The 21,537-nt window shown below is 42.1% G+C and overlaps 1 protein-coding gene across 2 annotated transcripts in view; it reads right to left on the reverse strand.

The window, feature by feature from the left end:
- Positions 1-3,102: 3,102 nt before the first annotated feature.
- The window catches only part of LOC129834564 (FERM domain-containing protein 5-like), a 173,926-nt gene continuing 155,491 nt past the window's right edge, over positions 3,103-21,537 (reverse strand). For both annotated transcript variants that reach the window (XM_055899672.1, XM_055899671.1), the window contains 10 exons: positions 20,652-20,749; positions 19,405-19,528; positions 18,099-18,186; positions 17,387-17,475; positions 17,000-17,063; positions 16,217-16,308; positions 14,520-14,594; positions 14,344-14,412; positions 13,117-13,223; positions 3,103-8,363 (listed from right to left, as the gene is read on the reverse strand). In XM_055899672.1, the coding sequence (XP_055755647.1) occupies positions 7,771-8,363; positions 13,117-13,223; positions 14,344-14,412; positions 14,520-14,594; positions 16,217-16,308; positions 17,000-17,063; positions 17,387-17,475; positions 18,099-18,186; positions 19,405-19,528; positions 20,652-20,749 (1,399 nt within the window). In that variant the 3' untranslated portion in view covers positions 3,103-7,770. The remainder of the gene's footprint in view (positions 8,364-13,116; positions 13,224-14,343; positions 14,413-14,519; positions 14,595-16,216; positions 16,309-16,999; positions 17,064-17,386; positions 17,476-18,098; positions 18,187-19,404; positions 19,529-20,651; positions 20,750-21,537) is intronic.

The raw sequence follows: 21,537 nt of genomic DNA on the forward strand, positions 1-21,537 counted from the left end.
GAGTGGTGGAGTGCTGCAGAGCTGGTTGTCCGTCTGGAAGTTTCTCCCATCTCCACAGAGGAACTCTGGAGCTCTGTCAGAGTGACCATTGAGTTCTTGGTCACCTCCCTGACCAATGCCCCTCTCCTCTGATTGCTCAGAATGGCCGCATGGCCAGCTCTAGGAACAGTCTTGATGGTTCCAAACTTCTTCAATTTAAGCATGAGGGAGGCCTCTGTGTTCTTGGGAACATTCAATCCTGCAGAGAAATTTTGGTACCCTTCCCCAGATCTGTGCCTTGACACAATCCTGTCTCTGAGCTCTACGGACAATTCCGTCTACCTTATTGCTTAGTTTTTGTTCTGACATGCACTGTCAACTGTGGGATCTTATATAGACAGGTGTGTGTGCTTTTCCAAATCATGTCCAATCAATTTAATTTACCACAGGTAGATCAAGTTGTAGAAACATCTCAAGGATCAATGGAAACAGGATGCACCTGAGCTCAATTTCGAGTTTCATACCAAAGGGTCTGAATACTTATGTGAAATAGGTATTTCTGTTTTTTTATTTTTAATACATTTGCAACATTTTCAAAAAAACTGTTTTTGCTTTGTCATTATATGCAGATAAAGGGGGGGGGGGGATAATTTTAATACATTTCCAATAAAATATTGTTTTCATACGTTTTTTTTTTTTTTACATAGATGTCATTTCCACCACACCTTGTCATTTCCATCACAACCCACATTTTGAGGTAAATGAGTATATTCTGCATAATTCACATACATTTATTTGTTTTAGATATGGAAAACATATGGTTGTTATCATAATCTCACAAAAAGTTTGGAAGGAAATATATTATTTTTCATGATAAATAAATGTTTTCAGCTGTCACCAAGGCGATTGGCTACTTTCATAAATTATTGTGCATTACTGCCACTGACCTCGTTCGTCTTTCAGTCACCCACGTGGGTATAATCAATGAAGAGATGGCACGTGGGTATCTGCTTCTACAAACCAATGAGGAGAGGCAGGACTTGCAGCGCGATCTGCGTCAAAAATATAACTGACTTCTATTTTAGCCCTTGGCAACGCAGACACTCGTTGGCGCGCGCAAGCAGTGTGGGTGCAATAATTGTATAACATAGATTTCTAAATTTATTTTGCAACGCTCGCGCACGCGGCACAAGCGGTGTAGTCAGTCTGTAAGTTGTGTAAGTCAGCCCATACAGCTGTTTACTTGTGCATTGCTGACTCTACCATCAAGACATTACTTTACAAACACAACCCAAGATACTACATACACTTGAAAGGGTCTTGGCTTATAATCATTTCAGCTTAAAAGTACCATTTAGTTAGAGTCTGATGGTAGGTAGCACATTTATTCATCATCATGAGCAAATCTTCTACTGTATGTTCAGAGCTGTTCACAGTTCACTCTTCTCACTGATCATTTACTGTTATTTATTTTATTCCACAGGATTCAATCGAAGAAGATAAGGAGGAGTTGGATCTGAAAGAGTGAGTTTATTGCTTGCCATATTTGCACTTTTGCTTTTCATTATGGAGGTTAGGCATTTGGCCTTTTTCTAAGTGTTCTGTGACAAACTATGTTATTGTATTAGTATTTAATGGACATCCTGTATTGATTTGAATGGTAAGATGTGTAAAACCCTAACCTGTGCCAGGCTGACATTACATTGGATATGTTTCCAGGTACCGTAGTACTCTGAAGAGCATGGAGCTGAGTGAGATTGGAGGAGTAGTTAAGGTGGTGAAGAGTCGTATCTTCTCTGTTGCCTTCCACCCGTGTAGCAGTCATCTGCTCGTGGCTGCTGGGGACAAGTTGGGTGGAGTTGGGCTGTGGAACTTTGTGCCTACTCTCTCAGTATCTCACGCAGCCACACAGCTTTGTTTTTGTGAATTTCCAGGACATTTTGGAGAGTAAAAATGTGTTCTTATTCAAAATCCTAACTCTAACCTTAACCTGAAACCTTGTCAGGACATTCTGGTGACTTATCAGAACATTGTGGTCCTGATCCAGCCTGTATCACATTCGCCTATGATTGAGAGTCCCATAGGGTGGCGCATATTTGGCCCAGCATTGTCCGGGTTTCACCGGGGTAGGCCGTCATTGGTTGTTTTTTTATGTTGTATGTTTCATCTGCAAGACACTTTTACTATTGTTTTGTAAGTAAATAAAGTTATAGCTGAAGTTGCACTTTTCATGTAGTTTATTATTTTTCAGTACGGAGGCTGAGGCAGACAAGTCATGTTATTATAATGTTGTCTAATGAGAGCCATAGAAAACCCCCTAGTGAAGATCTAGTGCCAGTGTTTCACCTCTAGATGGAAGTGTTGTAATACATTCACAACAACTACACTGACATCATACTAGCGCCGGTTAAGGAAAGGGGGATGATACCTATTCAGTTGTACAACTGAATGCCACAGCATTCTGCAGCGATACGCCATCCCATCTGGTTTGCGCTTAGTGGGACTATCATTTGTTTTTCAACAGGACAATGACCCAAAACACACCTCCAGGCTGTGTAAGGGCTATTTGACCAATGAGAGTGATGGAGTGCTCCATCAGATGACCTGGCCTCCACAATCACCCGACCTCAACCCAATTGAGATGGTTTGGGATGAGTTGGACCGTAGAGTGAAGGAAAAGCAGCTAACAATTTCTCAGTATATGTGGGAACTCCTTCAAGACTGTTGGAAAAGCATCATGAAGCTGGTTGAGAGAATGCCAAGAGTGTGCAAAGCTGTCATTAAGGCAAAGGGTGGCTACTTTGAAGAATATAAAATATATTTTTTATTTGGTACTACATTATTCCATTTGTGTTATTTCATAGTGTTGATGTCTTCACTATTATTCTACAATGTAGAAAATAGTAAAAATAAAGAAAAACCCTTGAATGAGTAGGTGTGTCCAAACTTTTGAATGGTACTGTATGTGCGAACTGTTTAGACTGGGAAGCATACGGTAAGGTTTACAAGGAACCATCAGAAATAACAAATATTGTATAGTATTTTATACTGTTAGAAAATAAGTGTTACAATGGTTGAGATGGTATGAGTAAGACTCACGAGGTGAAGGATATGGCACACACATTTAAGAATAAATTATATTTATTGATAAATTAATCATAGAATACACCAGTCTTCATCCCGTGATAAAAAATATTCAGTCTTGATTGGGAGTAACAACAGAAATACAGAAGACATGCTTACAGAGACCGATCCATATGCATGGCCATGAGACAGTAAGGGAGCTAACAGAAGGACATTGCAGAGGCTGTCTGGGTGTTCCTAACACTGGAGTCATTGGGGACGTTCCAGGTCGTCTTCATTGCACTCACACTGCTCAGATTGTCAGATCTTACCACCTGGGTCGCTAGTATTCATTAGTTACATTACACACCGTAGGAAAATGTCTCGCAAAGAAAGAATTAAGTTAAGGTAGTCCCTCCCTGTTTGTTTCTTCAGTTTGGTTTCTAGTGAATACGACCCCTGGAGACATGTTTGCACAACCACACTGATATGATATTGCTATTGATTTATAGAGATCTTTCGAGATGTGCAGCATGACTGCAACAACCTGGAACGCACCCATTGCAATCAACACTGAGCTGCATGCTACTGCTACACCATCTTCTCATCATCATCTCATCCCATGCATTAAGAAGCTAGGTTCACCAGTATAACGGTAGGTAGGCTAATCATGAAAAACATGTCACTTGAATATCCAGTGATCCTATATGGAGAGACAGGAGAACACATCAAAACAAAACAAAAAACATCACTTACTTTTTCTGTCTGTAGCTGCCCACATTGATTTCAACATTTCATTATTTTCAAATGTTTTCATTATTGCTCAAATAAGGTTGTATTGTTTGTCATACACATTGAACTGAAATTCAAAGTTGCGATCTGAGGTATAAAAATCTAAATCTTCTGCCTTGACTGGCCTTCCACAACTTCAAAAAAAATCAATCACTTTAATCTAATACACCAATCAGGTACCAACCACTTGTCGTTATCTTAATATTGCTGCATAGCAGACCACATTAATTCATAAATCTATATTATTTATTAAACCCAACATACACTAGTCTATTGAGGGATTATAACATTTAAACAATATACATATGTCTGATAGGATTGTACTGATGCAAAACCAAATGATGATGTAGAAATATACTTTTATCTTGAATCTACGTAGGGTTGCAAAATTTCTGGTCACTTTCCCCAAATTCCAGAATTCCTGGTACGAGGATTCCAGATTTTCTGCTTATTCCCTCCCATTTCCAGTAATCTTCCAAGTGTGATTCCTGGAAAGCATGGTAATTTGGGGACATTTTCCAGAATTTTTCAACCCCAAGTCGATGTTATTCCCTCTCTCAACTTGTTTATTCTAAGACAACAGATAGAGTGCTGGCTAAGGACAATATAATAGAAGCTTGTAGTGATTATCATTGTCCTGTTCTGCAGCTCTTCACTAGTCAACCCTCTCCCAAACCCTCCTCAGGAACTCTAGCTCTCATGTGAAGTACCACTGAGGCTGCAGAGAGGTATCTTTGGTAGACATGTAAAGACAGTGTGAAAATGAGAGGGTATAATGCTCCCTTAGGTGGATTTGGAGGTAAACCTGACAAAAACTTTCCCTGGCCCAGATTAAACCGATTCCTAGACTATAAAGCACTTTGAATGGAGACGCACCATTAAGGATGCCATAGCTCAGGTGTAGGCTTAATATGGGTCCAGGAAACCGTCCCTGAATCTCTACCTACTCTGCTTATTTCTTTTAACATTCTAGTCCTCATCTGAATCACTGTGCTAAAAAAGTATAATTTTCAATGATAAAAAATAACATTAGTTCAGTTAAAACAGGTTATACAAGGAAAACTCTAAATATAAGGAGACTCTACTTTGTACAAAATAATTCAGCAGGACTTCAATATATTCAACATTTAAAAATAACCCAATGCATTAGCACAACTACAAGTTGAAATGTATTTTTCACCTAGGCATGTTCATTTTCTTATAACTTTGGAAAATAACCAGAATTATTTATTTCAAAGTGCACATTTAATAAACTAAAATGTACCATATCCAACCTTAAAATACTCATAGTTTTTATCATTATAGTATTGCACATCTAGTCAGTGTTTTCAAGAGGTTGACCACTGTGTTCTACCCCCTACTGTACTTTCCAGGTCACATAATAATAACAAAGAACACCATTGCTGCTAGTTTGATTGATCTTTTTTTAAAGTTTCTTTAAAAAACTCATGATTGCTAGTTTTTATACATTGATTAAAATAATTGGTAACAGTATTCTATCTGATGCCATTTGAAATCAGAAAATACAACAATTCCATTCATTTGGTTTATAGTTTTGATGTACTGTATGACTGTCTCTTGATTGTTCCATGCCAATGTGTAATGATGGTTAATTAACAAACAAACTATAAACCAAGTTAAGGACACAGTCATTACACAGATATTCTTCAACTTTCTTACAAGACAGTATAGTACACTGTGTGTACAAAACATTAAGAACACCTACTCTTTCCATGACATAGACTCACCAGGTGAAAGCCTCCCTTATTGATGTCACTTGTTTAATCTACTTCAATCATTATAGATTGAGGTGGAGGAGACAGGTTATAGAAGGATTTTTAAGCCTTGAGACAATTGAGACATGGATTGTGTATGTATGCCATACAGAGGGTGAATGGGCAAGACAAAATATTTAAGTGCCTTTGAATGGGGTATGGTAGTAGGTGCCAGGCACACCAATTTGTGTCAAGAACTGCAACACTGCTGGGTTTTTCATGCTCAACAGTTCCCCGTGTGTATCAAGAATGGTCCACCACCCAAAGGACATCCAGCTAACTTGACTGTGGGAAGCATTGGAGTCAACATTGGCCAGCATCCTTGTGGAATGCTTTCAACACCTTTGAGTTCTTGCATCGGCGAATTGAGACTGTTCCTAATGTTTGGTATACTCAGTGTATATGTACAGTCAAAAGTTTGGGCATACGTACTCATTCAAGGGTTTTTCTTTATTTTTATTATTGTTTACATTGTAGAATATTAGAGAAGACATCAAAACTATGAAATAACACATGTAATAACCAAAAAAGTGTTAAACAAATCAAAATATATTTTAGATTCTTCAAAGTAGCCACCCTTTGCATTGATGACAGCTTTGCACACTCTTGGCATTCTCTCAACCAGCTTCACCTGGAATGCTTTTCCAACAGGAGTTCCCACATATGCTGAGCACTTGTTGGCTGCTTTTTCTTCATTCTGCAAAGGGTGGCTACTTTGAAGAATGTAACATATATTTTTATTTGTTTAACACTGTTCTGGTTACTAAATGGTTCCATATGTGTTATTTCATAGTTGTGATGTCTTCACTATTATTCTACAATGTAGAAAATAGTAAAAATAAAGAAAAACACTGGATGATGTCACGTTCCTGACCTATTTCTGTTAGTTTATGTGTGTTAGTTGGTCAGGACGTGAGGTTGGGTGGGCATTCTATGTTTTCTGTTTCTGTGTTGGTTTTTGGGTTGCCTGGTATGGCTCTTAATTAGAGGCAGGTGTTTGGCGTTCCTCTAATTAAGAGTCATATTTAGGTAGGCGTTGTCACAGTGTTCGTTGTGGGTGATTGTCTTCCGTGTCTGTGTCTGTACACCACGCGGGACTGTTTACGGTTTGTTCGGTTTGTGTAGTCTATGTTTTCCTATTCGTGCGTTCTTCTTGTTTTATGTAAGTTCGTCGTTTAGGTCTGTCTACACCGTTTGTTGTTTTTGTTAGTTTAGTCAAGTTCGTGTTTTCGTTAATAAAATATGTCATTTCACTACGCTGCGCCTTGGTTCCCTCAATACTCCTCTTCAGATGAAGAGGAGGAGGACTGCCGTTACAGATGAGTGTTGTGAGTAGGTGTGTCCAAACTTTTGAATGGTACTGTACATTCAAAAACGTACCTTTTTACATCTTCTATTGAATATCATATCTTTGTTTCTTTTTCAGACTCCAGACTTCAGTACTCTTGCCAGTAGAAATGTTTCTCCTCCAATAGCAGCCCAAATGAAAGTTTCAGCAGCATTAGAATGATTATCATGGATGTTTTAGATGTTGACCCCAAATGAGTAAAAGGCATGGTTTTTCATCTCTCTCTCTCATCCTTTCTCAGCACAAACTCATTGGACAGTACACAACTCAACACTACACACCTGTTTTTATATCAATGTCAAATCTAATATATTTGTATCCATCTTAATTTTATACAGTTTTTTTCTCTCTTACAATTGATGTTCATATGAAGTAATAGAAAATAAAGGCAACTGTTGTTGTTTTGTTGGTTCAATAATATGTGTTTCCTCCCAGGCCTATAACAGACCTCAGATGTCTCATTTTATGTCGTTTTATAACTCTGTTGCCTTGTCTCTTGGTAAAAAATAAAGTACCTTGAAATGACCTGAATTTCCAAAGTAAAACATGAGCTCAGAAAATGTCCTGCGTTCAGTCTGGTGGTTAGAAAAAGGAAGAGGGTCAGCGAAGGGGGCGGTCCTTGGCTTGTAACAGGAAGTGACTTGTGGGAGAAGCTTGAAGGTTATTTCCCGTTCAGATGGAGCAGCCCTCCCTTCCTGTCTACAGCCTTTCTTTACTTTCTCCTATCCTCCCTCCATCCTTCGCGCATGTCCTCTCAGAGGAGGCCTCTTTTTCATTCACTCCTCTTTCTCTCCCTCCATCACTCAGTCTTTCTCACTTGTCTATAAGGAAGCCTCCCATCCAGCGGAACTTGCAGGCAACCCACCGTCTGAGAGGGCAGAAATACTCAAAGTGGAACTGCTGGAACTCAGGCGTCTTGCGTATGTCCCGGAGGAAGGCGATGTCCAGGTCAGACTCAGTCAGCATGATGAGGAGGGAGAGCAGGGCAAACAGCAGTCCCATGGTTACCAGGAACATACGCAACACACTCAGGATGAACTTATGTAGCTCCTGCACCTCGTTGTTAGGGAGAGACTTCCTGGTCCGACCCAGCCGAAGCACTCTGCCGTCGGGGCCGAACTCAGCCACCTGTCCCTCAGGAGTCCCGGCCTCCGACTCCTCCTCTTCGATGCTGCAGGGGGCTCCATTAGGGTGGCGCGCCACGGCTAGCTCCAGGCTGTGTTCGGCCGTGGGGGTGGGCAGCACACTGTCCGAGGGGCAATAGGCCTCGTCAGAGATGACCCGCTGGGATGACCCGCCCTCGCCGGCATCTGTTGTGTGGTGACGGTGTCGCGGCATGAAGGAGTCGCCGTGGGAAACAGAACGCACAGGTGTGGAGTGGGCGGAGTCTCGTAGGGACTCCAGGCCTGAGAGAGATAGAGATAGTAGAAGAAACATCAAACTCAGAGCTGTGAAAATGTATCCCATCATAAAGACAATGAGCAACAACTCCTATTACACAACTAGTGAATCCACATAACACATATCAGTGTACCATTGAACAAAACTACACATTGGGGCAGAGAGATATTGTGTCTCTCAGTTCAGTGTTCAGATCTAGTTATTCATGTCAATCACTGAGTCAGGAGACCTTTGGGATGAGAGGCAGGATCTACTCTGTAGCCCAGAGTGTTAATGTGAAAATAGAGAGCTCAGCCAGCCTTTAAAACGATCTAGGGGGAGAATCAGAGTCCTCATGGAGGATCATAGGTTTCACTCTCACACACACACTCATTATAGGTTGTAGATACTACCTTGTCCTGCTAAATAGAATGATCAAGTCGAACACAGAGGAACAAAGGTGTTCTAATACAGTTGGCCACTCTGACCTAAATAGTCATAGGTTTCACCTCCATCACTCGGTTGCGTCATGCCATTGTTATGAACGTTCTCAACCCGGCCTCTATCGGTGGCACCACAGTGGTGCCCTAAAATCCTGATAAACCCAGTCATTCTGGATGGAGGCTAACGACTGTTTAGTCTAAATTACACTATACTGCCTGCAAATTCAATGATATTGCTAAAGTAGTCAAATGTTTAGTAGGAAACAACTTTTCCAGCATTATCATGTTGTCAAATTTACTTTAGGCAAGGCAATGTTGTCATTAGCTAGCTAAGTTCATCAAAAATAGCTAGCAATGCTAACGATAGCTAGCTAAAATCCGGTGTCCACTCAATCTTAGCTAGCTAGCTAACGTAATACTACAGTCGTGGCCAAAAGTTTTGAGAATGACACAAATATTAATTTTCACAAAGTCTGCTGCCTCAGTTTGTATGATGGCAATTTGCATATACTCCAGAATGTTATGAAGAGTGATCAGATGAATTGCAATTAATTGCAAAGTCCCTCTTTGCCATGCAAATGAACTGAATCCCCCCAAAACATTTCCACTGCATTTCAGCCCTGCCACAAAAGGACCAGCTGGCATCATGTCAGTGATTCTCTCGTTAACACAGGTGTGAGTGTTGACGAGGATATGGCTGGAGATCACTCTGTCATGCTGATTGAGTTTGAATAACAGACTGGAAGCTTCAAAAGGAGGGTGGTGCTTGGAATCATTGTTCTTCCTCTGTCAACCATGGTTACCTGCAAGGAAACATGTGCCGTCATCATTGCTTTGCAAAAAAGGGCTTCACAGGCAAGGATATTGCTGCCAGTAAGATTGCATCTAAATCAACCATTTATCGGATCATCAAGAACTTCAAGGAGAGCGGTTCAATTGTTGTGAAGAAGGCTTCAAGGCGCCCAAGAAAGTCCAGCAAGCGCCAGGACCTTCTCCTAAAGTTGATTCAGCTGCTGGATCGGGGCACCACCAGTACAGAGCTTGCTCAGGAATGGCAGCAAGCAGGTGTGAGTGCTTCTGCACACACAGTGAGGTGAAGACTTTTGGAGGATGGCCTGGTGTCAAGAAGGGCAGCAAAGAAGTCACATCTCTCCAGGAAAAACATCAGGGACAGACTGATATTCTGCAAAAGGTACAGGGATTGAACTGCTGAGGACTGGGGTAAAGTCCTTTTCTCTGATGAATCCCCTTTCCGATTGTTTGGGGCATCCGGAAAAAAAGCTTGTCCGGAGAAGACAAGGTGAGCGCTACCATCAGTCCTGTGTCATGCCAACAGTAAAGCATCTTGAGACCAATCATGTGTGGGGTTGTTTCTCAGCCAAGGGAGTGGGCTCACTCACAATTTTGCCTAAGAACACAGCCATGAATAAAGAATCCTCGGAGAGCAACTTCTCCCAACCATCCAGGAACAGTTTGGTGATGAACAATGCATTTTCCAGCATGATGGAGCACCTTGTCATAAGGCAAAAGTAATAACTAAGTGGCTCAGGGAACAGAACATCGATATTTTGGGTCCATGGCCAGGAAACTCCCCAGACCTTAATCCCATTGAGAACTTGTGGTCAATCCTCAAGAGGCGGGTGGACAAACAAAACCCACAAATTCTGACAAACTCTAAGCATTGATTATGCAAGAATGGGCTGCCATCAGTCAGGATGTGGCCCAGAAGTTAATTGACAGCATGCCAGGGTGGATTGCAGAGGTCTTGAAAAAGAAGGGTCAACACTGCAAATATTGACTAGTTGCATCAACTTCATGTAATTGTCGATAAAAGCCTTTGACACGTATGAAATGCTTGTAATTATACTTCAGTATTCCATAGTAACATCTGACAAAAATATCTAAAGAAACTGAGGCAGCAGACTTTGTGAAAATGAATATTTGTGTCATTCTCAAAACCTTTGGCCACGACTGTACATCTAAAGTCAATCTGGCGACATCAAAATTATGAAAAAAGGTTTTCCTACTAATTATTTGCCTCATTTTGAATGGCATTGTATTTCCAAGCCACTTTTGATGAAATCTTCATCATCGCTCATTGACGATGCATTGAGTAAATTGCTTAATTGGGCATCAGTCCAAAACAAACATTCAAAAACATATTGTGACGAAACATGCAACCCATGAATACCTGGAATACCCCAACCAATCCTCTCCAAATGCTCCACTACACTGCTCCACATACACAACAGACAGGCAATGCAGCCACTGATGTCCCTCTACAACACTACTAACATGACCTTAAACCAAATCAACTCAGAATCAAAGCCGTCGGCCATAACATTTCCTCGAGACACCAGACCCAAACCAAATAATTCCGTCTAGCCGCATGCCATCGTTCCATCTCTAACAAAAACAGGGAATCTGAGAAGGAAGAGGTTCCTCGAAGGCTTCTTGTGTTACCCCAGACTCCAAGGCCATGGCTTCCAAAGCTGTTTCAAAGCAATGTTACTAAGATCTGTAACACTAGATGGAGGAATCTGTGCCATGATGCCATGTGTAAGTGTAACCCTGGATGGTTTAGTAAGAGATTCTGAATCCTGTGCCATGATGATGAGGTCCTTTACCTTCGGAGGAGCTACCTGGCCTGTTGGAGCCATAACCAGGAGGTGTTACGCTCAGCCTGGTCGAAGCCCTGGAGGCCTCTGCGGACCCAAACCCAGAGGGTGCCCCAGGGAGGGCAGGGAAGATGGGTATGGCTCCCAGAACCTTGCCCATGAGTCTGGGCCCCAGCTGGAGGACGCGGACATTCATATCACGGTAGCAGTGGTTGATCATGCACAGATGCACATTCACCTTGGTCTCGATCCGGATCAGGCATTTCACCATGGTGGCTGTTGAAGGAGTGAATAAGCGCAAAGTACCGGCGTCCAAGTTACCACTGTCCTACAACTGCCCTACTAATGTCCTACCACCGTCCTACAACTGCCCTACCACCCTACTCTTCCCCTGTGTCTGTCCGCTCTACTTTTGTCCCTTGTCCCCTGTCTGCTGTTGTCCCCTATCCCTTTATCCTTGTGACTGGCGATGGCTGGCTACACTACACCACTCTGTCTCTACGACAGCCAGGCAGGCTGGGAGAGTGACTGGCAACATCCTGAGAGCAGGAATGTGGCCCAATTGCAGTGTGGTTATCCTACCCCCAACCCCCTAAAACTGCTACCCTTCTAACCATATGCTCCATAGTGACATACATGGAGAGGCCCTGACAGGAGGGCTATTTATAGGCTAGGTATTATTACCACTGTAGATACCAATGAAGAACAGGAAAGGTTTGGACAGGGTTGGAGGGGTTCAATATTAGGACCTGTCATTGTACAATACAATACAATGCAACAGACATCATGTAGGTAAGTTGCTACTTCACGTTCCTGTTTATACTGTAAAAGGGACTGTGAATGTTCTTTACAAACCAGCATGGTGACTTTCTCCTTCCACAATAATACCTTACAGTCACAGCAACTCTTGAGAGAATTGCAAGAATGACAAAGGAGAATAGATAATTGGTGCAGCCTTTGGTGTGTGTGTGTGTGTGTGTGTGTGTGTGTGTGTGTGTGTGTGTGTGTGTGTGTGTGTGTGTGTGTGTGTGTGTGTGTGTGTGTGTGTGTGGGTGTGTGGGTGTGTGGGTGTGTGTGTGTGTGTGTGTGTGTGGATTATGGATAAGCCTGAATGACACACACAGCTGTTGCTCTGCTCTCACAGCAAAGGTACTACTCAGGTTACTGCTCAAGACAAGCTTTGTGCGTCAGTGTGTGTGTGTGTGTGTGTGTGTGTGTGTGTGTGTGTGTGTGTGTGTGTGTGTGTGTGTGTGTGTGTGTGTGTGTGTGTGTGTGTGTGTGTGTGTGTGTGTGTGTGTGGGTGTGTGTGGGTGTGTGTGTGTGTGTGTGTTAAAAGCCCCCAGAAAAGAGGCACTGTAAGGCTATAATCCATTCAGACACTAAAGCAGTGAAGTACCATAGCAGCATAGCAGCATAGACACGTTTAAATCTTATGGCAGCTGCTTTGTAAGGCACGTCTAAAGAAAATGTAGGGTTTAAAGTAGCTCTGCTAGCGGTGCAGATGCAATCTGGGACCAGTTTACTAATGGACTAAAATGCACTTTCAATGGAGCATACTTTTCAGTCCAGGAGTAAGCTTTATCTGGGTCTGGCAAACCAGCCATCTGTGTGCTATAACTTTTTGTTACACACATGAGTAGACTTAATCCAGCCCTATCTATGTCTACTGTAAATTATTGTAACTGATGTGTGTGGAGAGCGGCCAGTGTGTGTTTTACCCTCCATGATGGAGATGTGTACAGCTCTCCGTCTTTGTCGGGGGACACTGGTCAGCCGTGGGCCGTGGGTGATGGAAGGACAGCTCCTACTGGGTACCAGACCAGCCCTGTGGAAACATGTTACATGTTGGGGTTATAGGCATACGCTCTTAGAAAAAAGGGTTACAAAAGGGTTCTTCTGCTGTCCCCATAGGAGAACCCTTATTGATTCCAGGTAGAACCATTTTTTGGTCAAAGGTAGGACCCTCTGTGGAAAGGGTTCTACATGAAACCGAAAAGGGTTCTATCTGGAAACAAATAGTTATTCAAAGAGTTCTCCTATGGGGACAGCTGAAGAACCCTTTTAGTTTCTAGAAGGATGATATATAGTGGAGGTAATTCAGTTGACAGTTTTATCCAAAGGGACTCACAGTCCAGTAACATATAGTGTATATTCAGTATGTGGGCCATGTGGGAATCACACCATCTAGAGTTGTAAGCAACATGCTCAAACTAGGTGCCATGGGTAGCCCAATTCTGATAATGTTTTCAATAATTGGTCTTTTGACCATTCAGATCAGATCAGAAAAGGAGTGACATCAGTGGCTGCATTGTATGTCTGTTGTGTATGTGAAGCAGTGTAGTGGAGCATTTGGAGAGGATTGGAAAACTGTGGAAAAAATATCAGAATTGGGCAACCTGTCTAAACACAGCCATGGTGTAACTCAGACACCAAACTAACTGCCATGGTGTAACTCAGACATCAAACTAACTGCCATGGTGTAACTCAGACACCAAACTAACTGCCATGGTGTAACTCAGACATCAAACTAACTGCCATGGTGTAACTCAGACATCAAACTAACTGCCATGGTGTAACTCAGACATCAAACTAACTGCCATGGTGTAACTCAGACATCAAACTAACTGCCATGGTGTAACTCAGATATCAAACTAACTGCCATGGTGTAACTCAGACATCAAACTAACTGCCATGGTGTAACTCAGACTTCAAACGAACTGCCATGGTGTAACTCAGACATCAAACTAACTGCCATGGTGTAACTCAGACATCAAACTAACTGCCATGGTGTAACTCAGACATCAAACTAACTGCCATGGTGTAACTCAGACATCAAACTAACTGCCATGGTGTAACTCAGACATCAAACTAAGTGCCATGGTGTAACTCAGACTTCAAACTAACTGCCATGGTGTAACTCAGACATCAAAAGCACCAAGGCTCACCTGTGAATCTCTGGAGGTTCCCGTTTTATTTTGGCACTTTGCTCCATCACTTCCTTAGCAACCCTGCCACTGTGAACCAACACAGAGACAAAACATAACACTCAACTGTGCATTATCACCAAAAACTTAACTGAAGGATCTTCAAAACGTTACTTATAGCCAGTACTTGTATTTACCTGTATCTGAATCTACTTCCTTTGAAGAACAGATTACTGCTGGACACCGTTCTGACCTGGCTGGACTTGTCCAACCTGTGAGTGAACAGAGACAAAGAGATTTAGCAATGTAATAACATTGTAATAATAGCACATACACTACAGGTCAAAAGTTTTAGAACACCTACTCATTCAAGGGTTTACTTTATTTTTTACTATTTTCTACATTATAGTGATGACATCAAAACCATGAAATAACACATAGAATCATGTATTAACCAAAAAAGTGTTAAACAAATCTAAATATATTTTATATTTGAGATTCTTCAAAGTAGCCACCCTTTGCCTTGATGGCAGCTTTGCACACTCTTGGCATTCTCTGAACCAGCTTCACCTGGAATGCTTTTCCAACAGTCTTGAAGGAGTTCCCACATAAGCTGAGCACTTGTTGGCTGCTTTTCCTTCACTCTGCGGTCCGACTCATCCCAAACTATCTCAATTTGGTTGAGGTCGGGTGATTGTGAAGGCCAGGTCATCTGATGCAGCACTTCATCACTCTCCTTGGTAAAATAGCCCTTACACAGCCTGGAGGTGTGTTGGGTCATTGTCCTGTTGAAAAACAAATTATTGTCCCACTAAGCACAAACCAGATGGGATGGCGTATCGCTGCGGTAGCCATGCTGGTTAAGTGTGCCTTGAATTCTAAATAAATCACAGACAGTGTCACCAGCAAAGCACCCCCACACCATAACACCTCCTCCTCCATGCTTTACGGTGGCAAATACACATGTGGAGATCATCCGTTCACCCACATCACGTCTCACAAAGACACGGCAATTGGAACCAAAAATACCCAATTTGGACTCCAAAGGACACATTTCCACCGGTCTAATGTCCATTGCTCGTGTTTCTTGGCCCAAGCAAGTCTCTTCTTATTATTGGTTTCTTTGCAGCAATTTGACCATGAAGGCCTGATTCACACAGTCTCCTCTGAACAGTTGATGTTGAGATGTGTCTGTTACTTGAACTCTGTGAAGCATTTATTTGGGCTGCAATTCCTGAGGCTGGTAAGTCTAATGAACTTATCCTCTGCAGCAGCGGTAACTCTGGGTCTTCCATTCCTGTGTCGGTCCTCATGAGAGCCAGTTTCATCATAGCGCTTGATGGTTTTAGCGACTGCACTTGAAGAAACGTTCAAAGTTCTTGAAATTTTCCGTATTGACTGACATTCATGTCTTAAAGTAATGATGGGCTGTTGTTTCTCTTTGCTTATTTGAGCTGTTCTTGCCATAATATGGACTTGGTCTTTTACCAAATAGGGCTATGGCTACCTTGTCACAACACAACTGATTGGCTCAAACTCATTAATAAGGAAAGATATTCTACAAATTAACTTTTAAGAAGGCCTGTTAATTGAAATGCATTCCAGGTGACTACCTCACAAAGCTGGTTGAGAGAATGCCAAGAGTGTGCAAAGCTGTCATTTTAAAGAATCTCAAATATAAAATATATTTTGATTTGTTGAAAACTTTTTGGATTACTACACGATGTGTTATTTCATAGTTTTGATGTCTTCACTATTATTCTACAATGTAGAAAATAGTAAAAAGAAAGAAAAACCCTTGAATGAGTAGGTGTTCTAACACTTTTGACCGGTAGTGTATATTGTATCATATATTGATTGATTGATTAAATTACTGATAGTCAGTGTAACTCACTTGTAGAAAGCCTGATTCTCAACTCCACACTTCCACAGGTGTTTACAGGCCTCAGGTGTAGGTGCAAAATATGTCAAGATGATCTTCTTGTCCTGCAGTGAGTATACACATGTAGGTATGCGTATGCACATCTGAGTATGACAGAGTATGCACATCTTGTATTTCACATCTTCTGACTTGGCTACCAAAACCATAGAAATAGAATGAATAGAATGGGTTTGGAAGCTCTTACCCTGGCATTTGACTGGTAAACTCATGGGTACACTTGCAATGGCTGCCTGGTATTGTGATGCAATAATTTACATGGTATTTTGGAATGTTCTATAAACTGAGGCTGGATTGCCAAGGTAATGCAAAATGTTCATTCAAATTATGCTAACTGATGTGGCTCATGCAATGGAATACATTTTTTGTAATGCCAGTTGAGTTGACTCAAATCACAGCACAGATTGAAGGGTACACTTCCTGCTTTTACTTTCTGGCATGGGTACACACAAAATGGCTGCCAGTCCACCAATTACGCAATCATTGACTTGAATGGAGACACCACTTCTATTCATTCTATTTCTATGAACGAGACTACAATGAGTACACATTTTTCTATCAACAATGGACCCCCATCTTATGTCCAGTTAAGTCATTAACTTCTCTATTACGTCTAAATTACACCTTCTCCCCAAAGGCCATTTCCATTGCATAAAACAGGTTTATCTACATGAATTTCACTGTGTAATTCCAGAGCAGAAAGGAACCCATTTTAATAATGCATGTCATGGAACCCACCTCTTTCTGATTTGCATATATATGGAATGTCTTTGCCTCAAACTTCAGCTTTGTCACCTCGTCCCTACCCACCAAGACAAGACAAGACCAGTCAAAACCGAACAGAACAGTGAGAAGAGTTGAAATATTCATTGTGACCAACTGGCAGATTAGAACAGCTCTGTTTTCTAGTCAGGAGGAGGGACAAATAGGTTTAGGTCTGAGACTGTGGGATTCTGGACTGCCAGGTTAAATAGAACAATTGCTAACGACAGGCAAGCCAAATGTCGCACGTTTTATGCAACAACTACACACTTACATCTCTTACATTGTATGGAACTATTTCTGTCTGTAAAACAATGAAGGCTTGACAAAAGTTATGACTATGCTAACCATATTATTACTCACCACTTGAGGAAATGGACTCTCCTGTTCCCCTGCAGGACAGCGAAGCCAAACGGAGTGAAGGCCAGGAAGGCAGGGTTCCCTGACACATCCTGACACAGACACAACACAAGTATTGAATACACGGTGTATGTTGTAGTACAGATGTCGGATCTTAACTTGATCACTCTTTTGTCGCAGAGAATTTTCCTGCTACATCAGGATATTCAAATTCAGAGCCTTGCGAGTCCCTGAAAAGTAGCAGTTGAGTCAATGGGATCAGGGCATGCCATCAAAATTATTTTCTCACTCGCTCAAACGCTAGGTCTAGGTCCTATTACTGCAACACTCAAATGTACCAAAATATATTTGAAATGCAACCATACACATCAACAACCACCATTTTATATAGCTTATAGGCTATGACATACAGTACAAGGGTCAACTATATCCCTTCTATACAAACACCGCTTCCAGCTGTCCCCTGGCGGCGATTTTAAATATTTCTTCATTATTCAAATCCTCCTGCTGCAGGATTATTTTCCTCCTGCGACGAAAGGTGTCAAATTAAGATCCGACATCTGTATGTAATGTACAACTGGCCTCACAAACAGAATAGCAAAGAAATCATATTGTATTAAATGAGGTTCAGGCTGTACAGGAATCAATAGAGAGCTAAAAGGACTCTGCCAGTGTAGAGCTATAATGAACCCTTCTCTTCTCATGGTGTTTGTACCTTGCAGGGGTGAGGGTCCACACCATACGTCTCCAGCTCCTGGGCCTTCTGCAGGAAGTTCAGCTCTGACTCTTCTGGAGTCTGTCCTCTGGGAGATGAGGACACAACATCAGTCTACTGGGACTTGACAGAATACTGTGGGGTGGGCTGTGTGATGATGGATGAAAAAGGATCCAGCGGTGAGCTAATGATTTGTAAAGTTAATTTTGTTTCATTCATTTCAGTGAGTGAAAGATGAGAGAGACCAACACTAGAGGGAAGCAGAGGTAAGATCCTGTGGATGGTCTACAGTAGTAGAGTCTGTATATATGAATACTGCATATACTGTGAAGGGGGGAGGGGAGAGAGAGAGAGCCTCTTGAGTGTGATGTGATGTTCAGCTGACTGGCAGAGTTGTCCCAGGTTGCCACAAACTAATGACACAGCAGTACATTACTGAGAAATACACCCACACACACACACACACACACACACACACACACACACACACACACACACACACACACACACACACACACACACACACACACACACACACACACACACACACACACACACACACACACACACACACACACACACACACACACACACACACACACACACACACACTCATAAGGTCACTGCGGTCCCTTCACCCACTATCCATAAGCAGGAAGAGTTGGACAAATAGCAGCTAGGAAAATATTGTATATTCAGCATATGATGTGGATATGAAATTGCATATCTACGGCTTAGCTAGGGTCATGCATAATGTATCTCATCAACATATTTATTTTCATCATGGATGTAACATTCTATCTAGGAGAGATAGGATGATCTTGTATCAAATTAGGCCCACAATCATCATGCTGATGATGACACTATATTCAATTACAAGCGCTAAGTCAAATATCATAATCATCTGGTAGAGAGAGAGAGAGAGAGAGAGAGAGAGAGAGAGAGAGAGAGAGAGAGAGAGAGAGAGAGAGAGACAGAGACAGAGAGAGAGAGACAGAGAGAGACAGAGAGAGACAGAGAGAGACAGAGAGAGACAGAGAGAGAGAGAGACAGAGAGAGAGAGACAGATAGAGAGAGACAGAAAGAGACAGACAGACAGACAGACAGACAGAGACAAAGAGAGACAGAGAGAGAGAGAGAGAGAGAGAGAGAGCGGAAAGAGAAGGAAAGAGAGGGAGAGAGGAGACTAGTGGGATGGATGATGTCTATGTTCAGAATCAGGTGTGCATGGAGATTACAGACAGAGACTGAATGAACTATGTGTCAAATAAAATCACAATGAGGAGTCTGACAGGTGTCACCTTACATTAGTTCTGTCTTGTGGATGTCAGAGATGCGTCTCTCCAGCTTCTCTGAGTGTTTAGGGAAGAACTGGAACTTAGAGCTGTAGCCCTCAGGATGCTTTCCAGGATCATAGTCACCAACCTCAGCTGGGGGAGGATGGAGAACACAGGAGACAACAGAAACAACTTTACCTGTGATGTCTGTAACACACACAAATACATTACTGGGAAGACCTATGTAACCCATATGACATAAAGCATAGTGACCTGGCTGTTATAAACCACATGTATTGTGGTCATGGTATATGCCGTCAGAGCTTCTCTTCTATATCTCTGCTATAGGTTAACCAGGCTGTTCTACTGCTGTTCTTTCATGCAGCCCTGAGATTCTGTAAGAGCCAGGCCCAGACAATCAGACAATGGCGGCCTTGTCTCTGTGTGGCAGGGGAGCAGGAGAGCCAAGCCTTAAATCAGCTGCCTGAATGCCAATGAGGATGCTGCCACAGTGCTGGAGGCTACAGCCTGAGCTCTAGACCTATACCTCCACCACACTACCTCAACTCACACACTCACATCACAATGAAAACAGTAGGTGACAGTGGTATTTTTCCATTAAGTCTTATAACAAACACCTTTATAAAACCCTCTTAGGCCTCACTCCCCCCTATCTGAGATATCTACTGAAGCCCTCATCCTCCACATACAACACCTGTTCTGCCAGTCACATTCTGTTAAAGGTCCCCAAAGCACACACTTCCCTGGGTCGCTCCTCTTTTCAGTTCACTGCAGCTAGCGACTGGAACAAGCTGCAACAAACACTCAAACTGGACATTTTCATTCAAAGACTCAATCATTTACTCTTACTGACAGTTGTGGCTGCTTTACGTGATGTATTGTTGTCTCTACCTTCTTGACCTTTGTGCCGTTGACTGTGCCCAATAATGTTTGTACCATGTTTTGTGCTGCTACCATGTTGTGTTGCTACCATGTTGTTGTTATGTTGTGTTGCTACCATGTTGTTGTTATGTTGTGTTGCTACCATGTTGTTGTTATGTTGTGTTGCTACCATGGTGTGGTGTCATGTGTTGCTGCCTTGCTATGCGCTGCCTTAGGTTTCTCTTTATGTAGTGTTGTGAAGTGTGTTTTGTCCTATATTTATATTGTATTTAAAAAAAAAATAAGAACTTGTTCTTAACTGACTTGCCTAGTTAAATGAAGGTTCAATAAATAAATAGTCTAGAAAAACATGGGGTTGCTGTGGTCCATTTACCTTGTAGTATGTAGGCAGCCAACATGGCAGCATCCGACGTCTTACACAGGAGACGACCATGGTACAGATCTCTCTTGATCTGTAGGAAGACTAGATATCTGCAAAGGAATATCAGAAACTCTGTTTTTTGGTCCACTCCAAACAAGCAAAGAGATGTACTGAACCTAAATGATTTGTTTCTCATTTCTTTCATTCCATTTGTAGCTCCATTTAAAGGGATGAGTGGGTCATACAGACGGCCCAAAAGAGCCCTGATCTTAAATTCCCAGACGATGTTCTTCACTTAACTCTTTGTTTGTTTGTTGGTTGTTTGGAAAGGGTTTGTAGAGGAGAGTGTTTGAGATCGACAGTGTTTGGTAAAAGGAAGGCCTGTGGCGAATAATGGCGCATCTCTGAGTCTGTCTCTGCTCCTTCCTGCCTCTAGCCTACAGGGCCCAGGAGACCATTCCATTCCCAGCTAAAGCACAGCCACTTCCACAGCCCAACACAGAGGGGACTTCACCTTATCTGGCCCTTCTCTTAATTGGAACCTTTTATCTATCAGGTTGAGGAGATAGTGAAGAATTCTCTTCCTCAGAGATCTGTCGACATGAGACTCTTCTATAAAGCAGGATGATGAAATAACTTTTCCACTTCTACTAGTTTGAGTCAAACAGTCCCCTGGTTGCTCCTGGGTCGTTCTACACAGGATGAGAAAACAACTTCACATGGAGAAGGCTTCCTCTCCAATTCAATATCAAATAGGTTAGAATCCTGCTGGAAAGTAAACGGCACAATAGATAAAACTGTCTACAGGCAACTCCATGTGTCCAGGTGTGTTAAGACATGAGAGGAAAAGCGCCATTGTCAGGGATGTTTTGGTGCAGGTTTACCAGGTCAGCAGCAT

The sequence above is a fragment of the Salvelinus fontinalis genome, chromosome 35 (assembly GCF_029448725.1).
Source record: "Salvelinus fontinalis isolate EN_2023a chromosome 35, ASM2944872v1, whole genome shotgun sequence".
Classification (NCBI taxonomy): Eukaryota; Metazoa; Chordata; class Actinopteri; order Salmoniformes; family Salmonidae; genus Salvelinus; species Salvelinus fontinalis.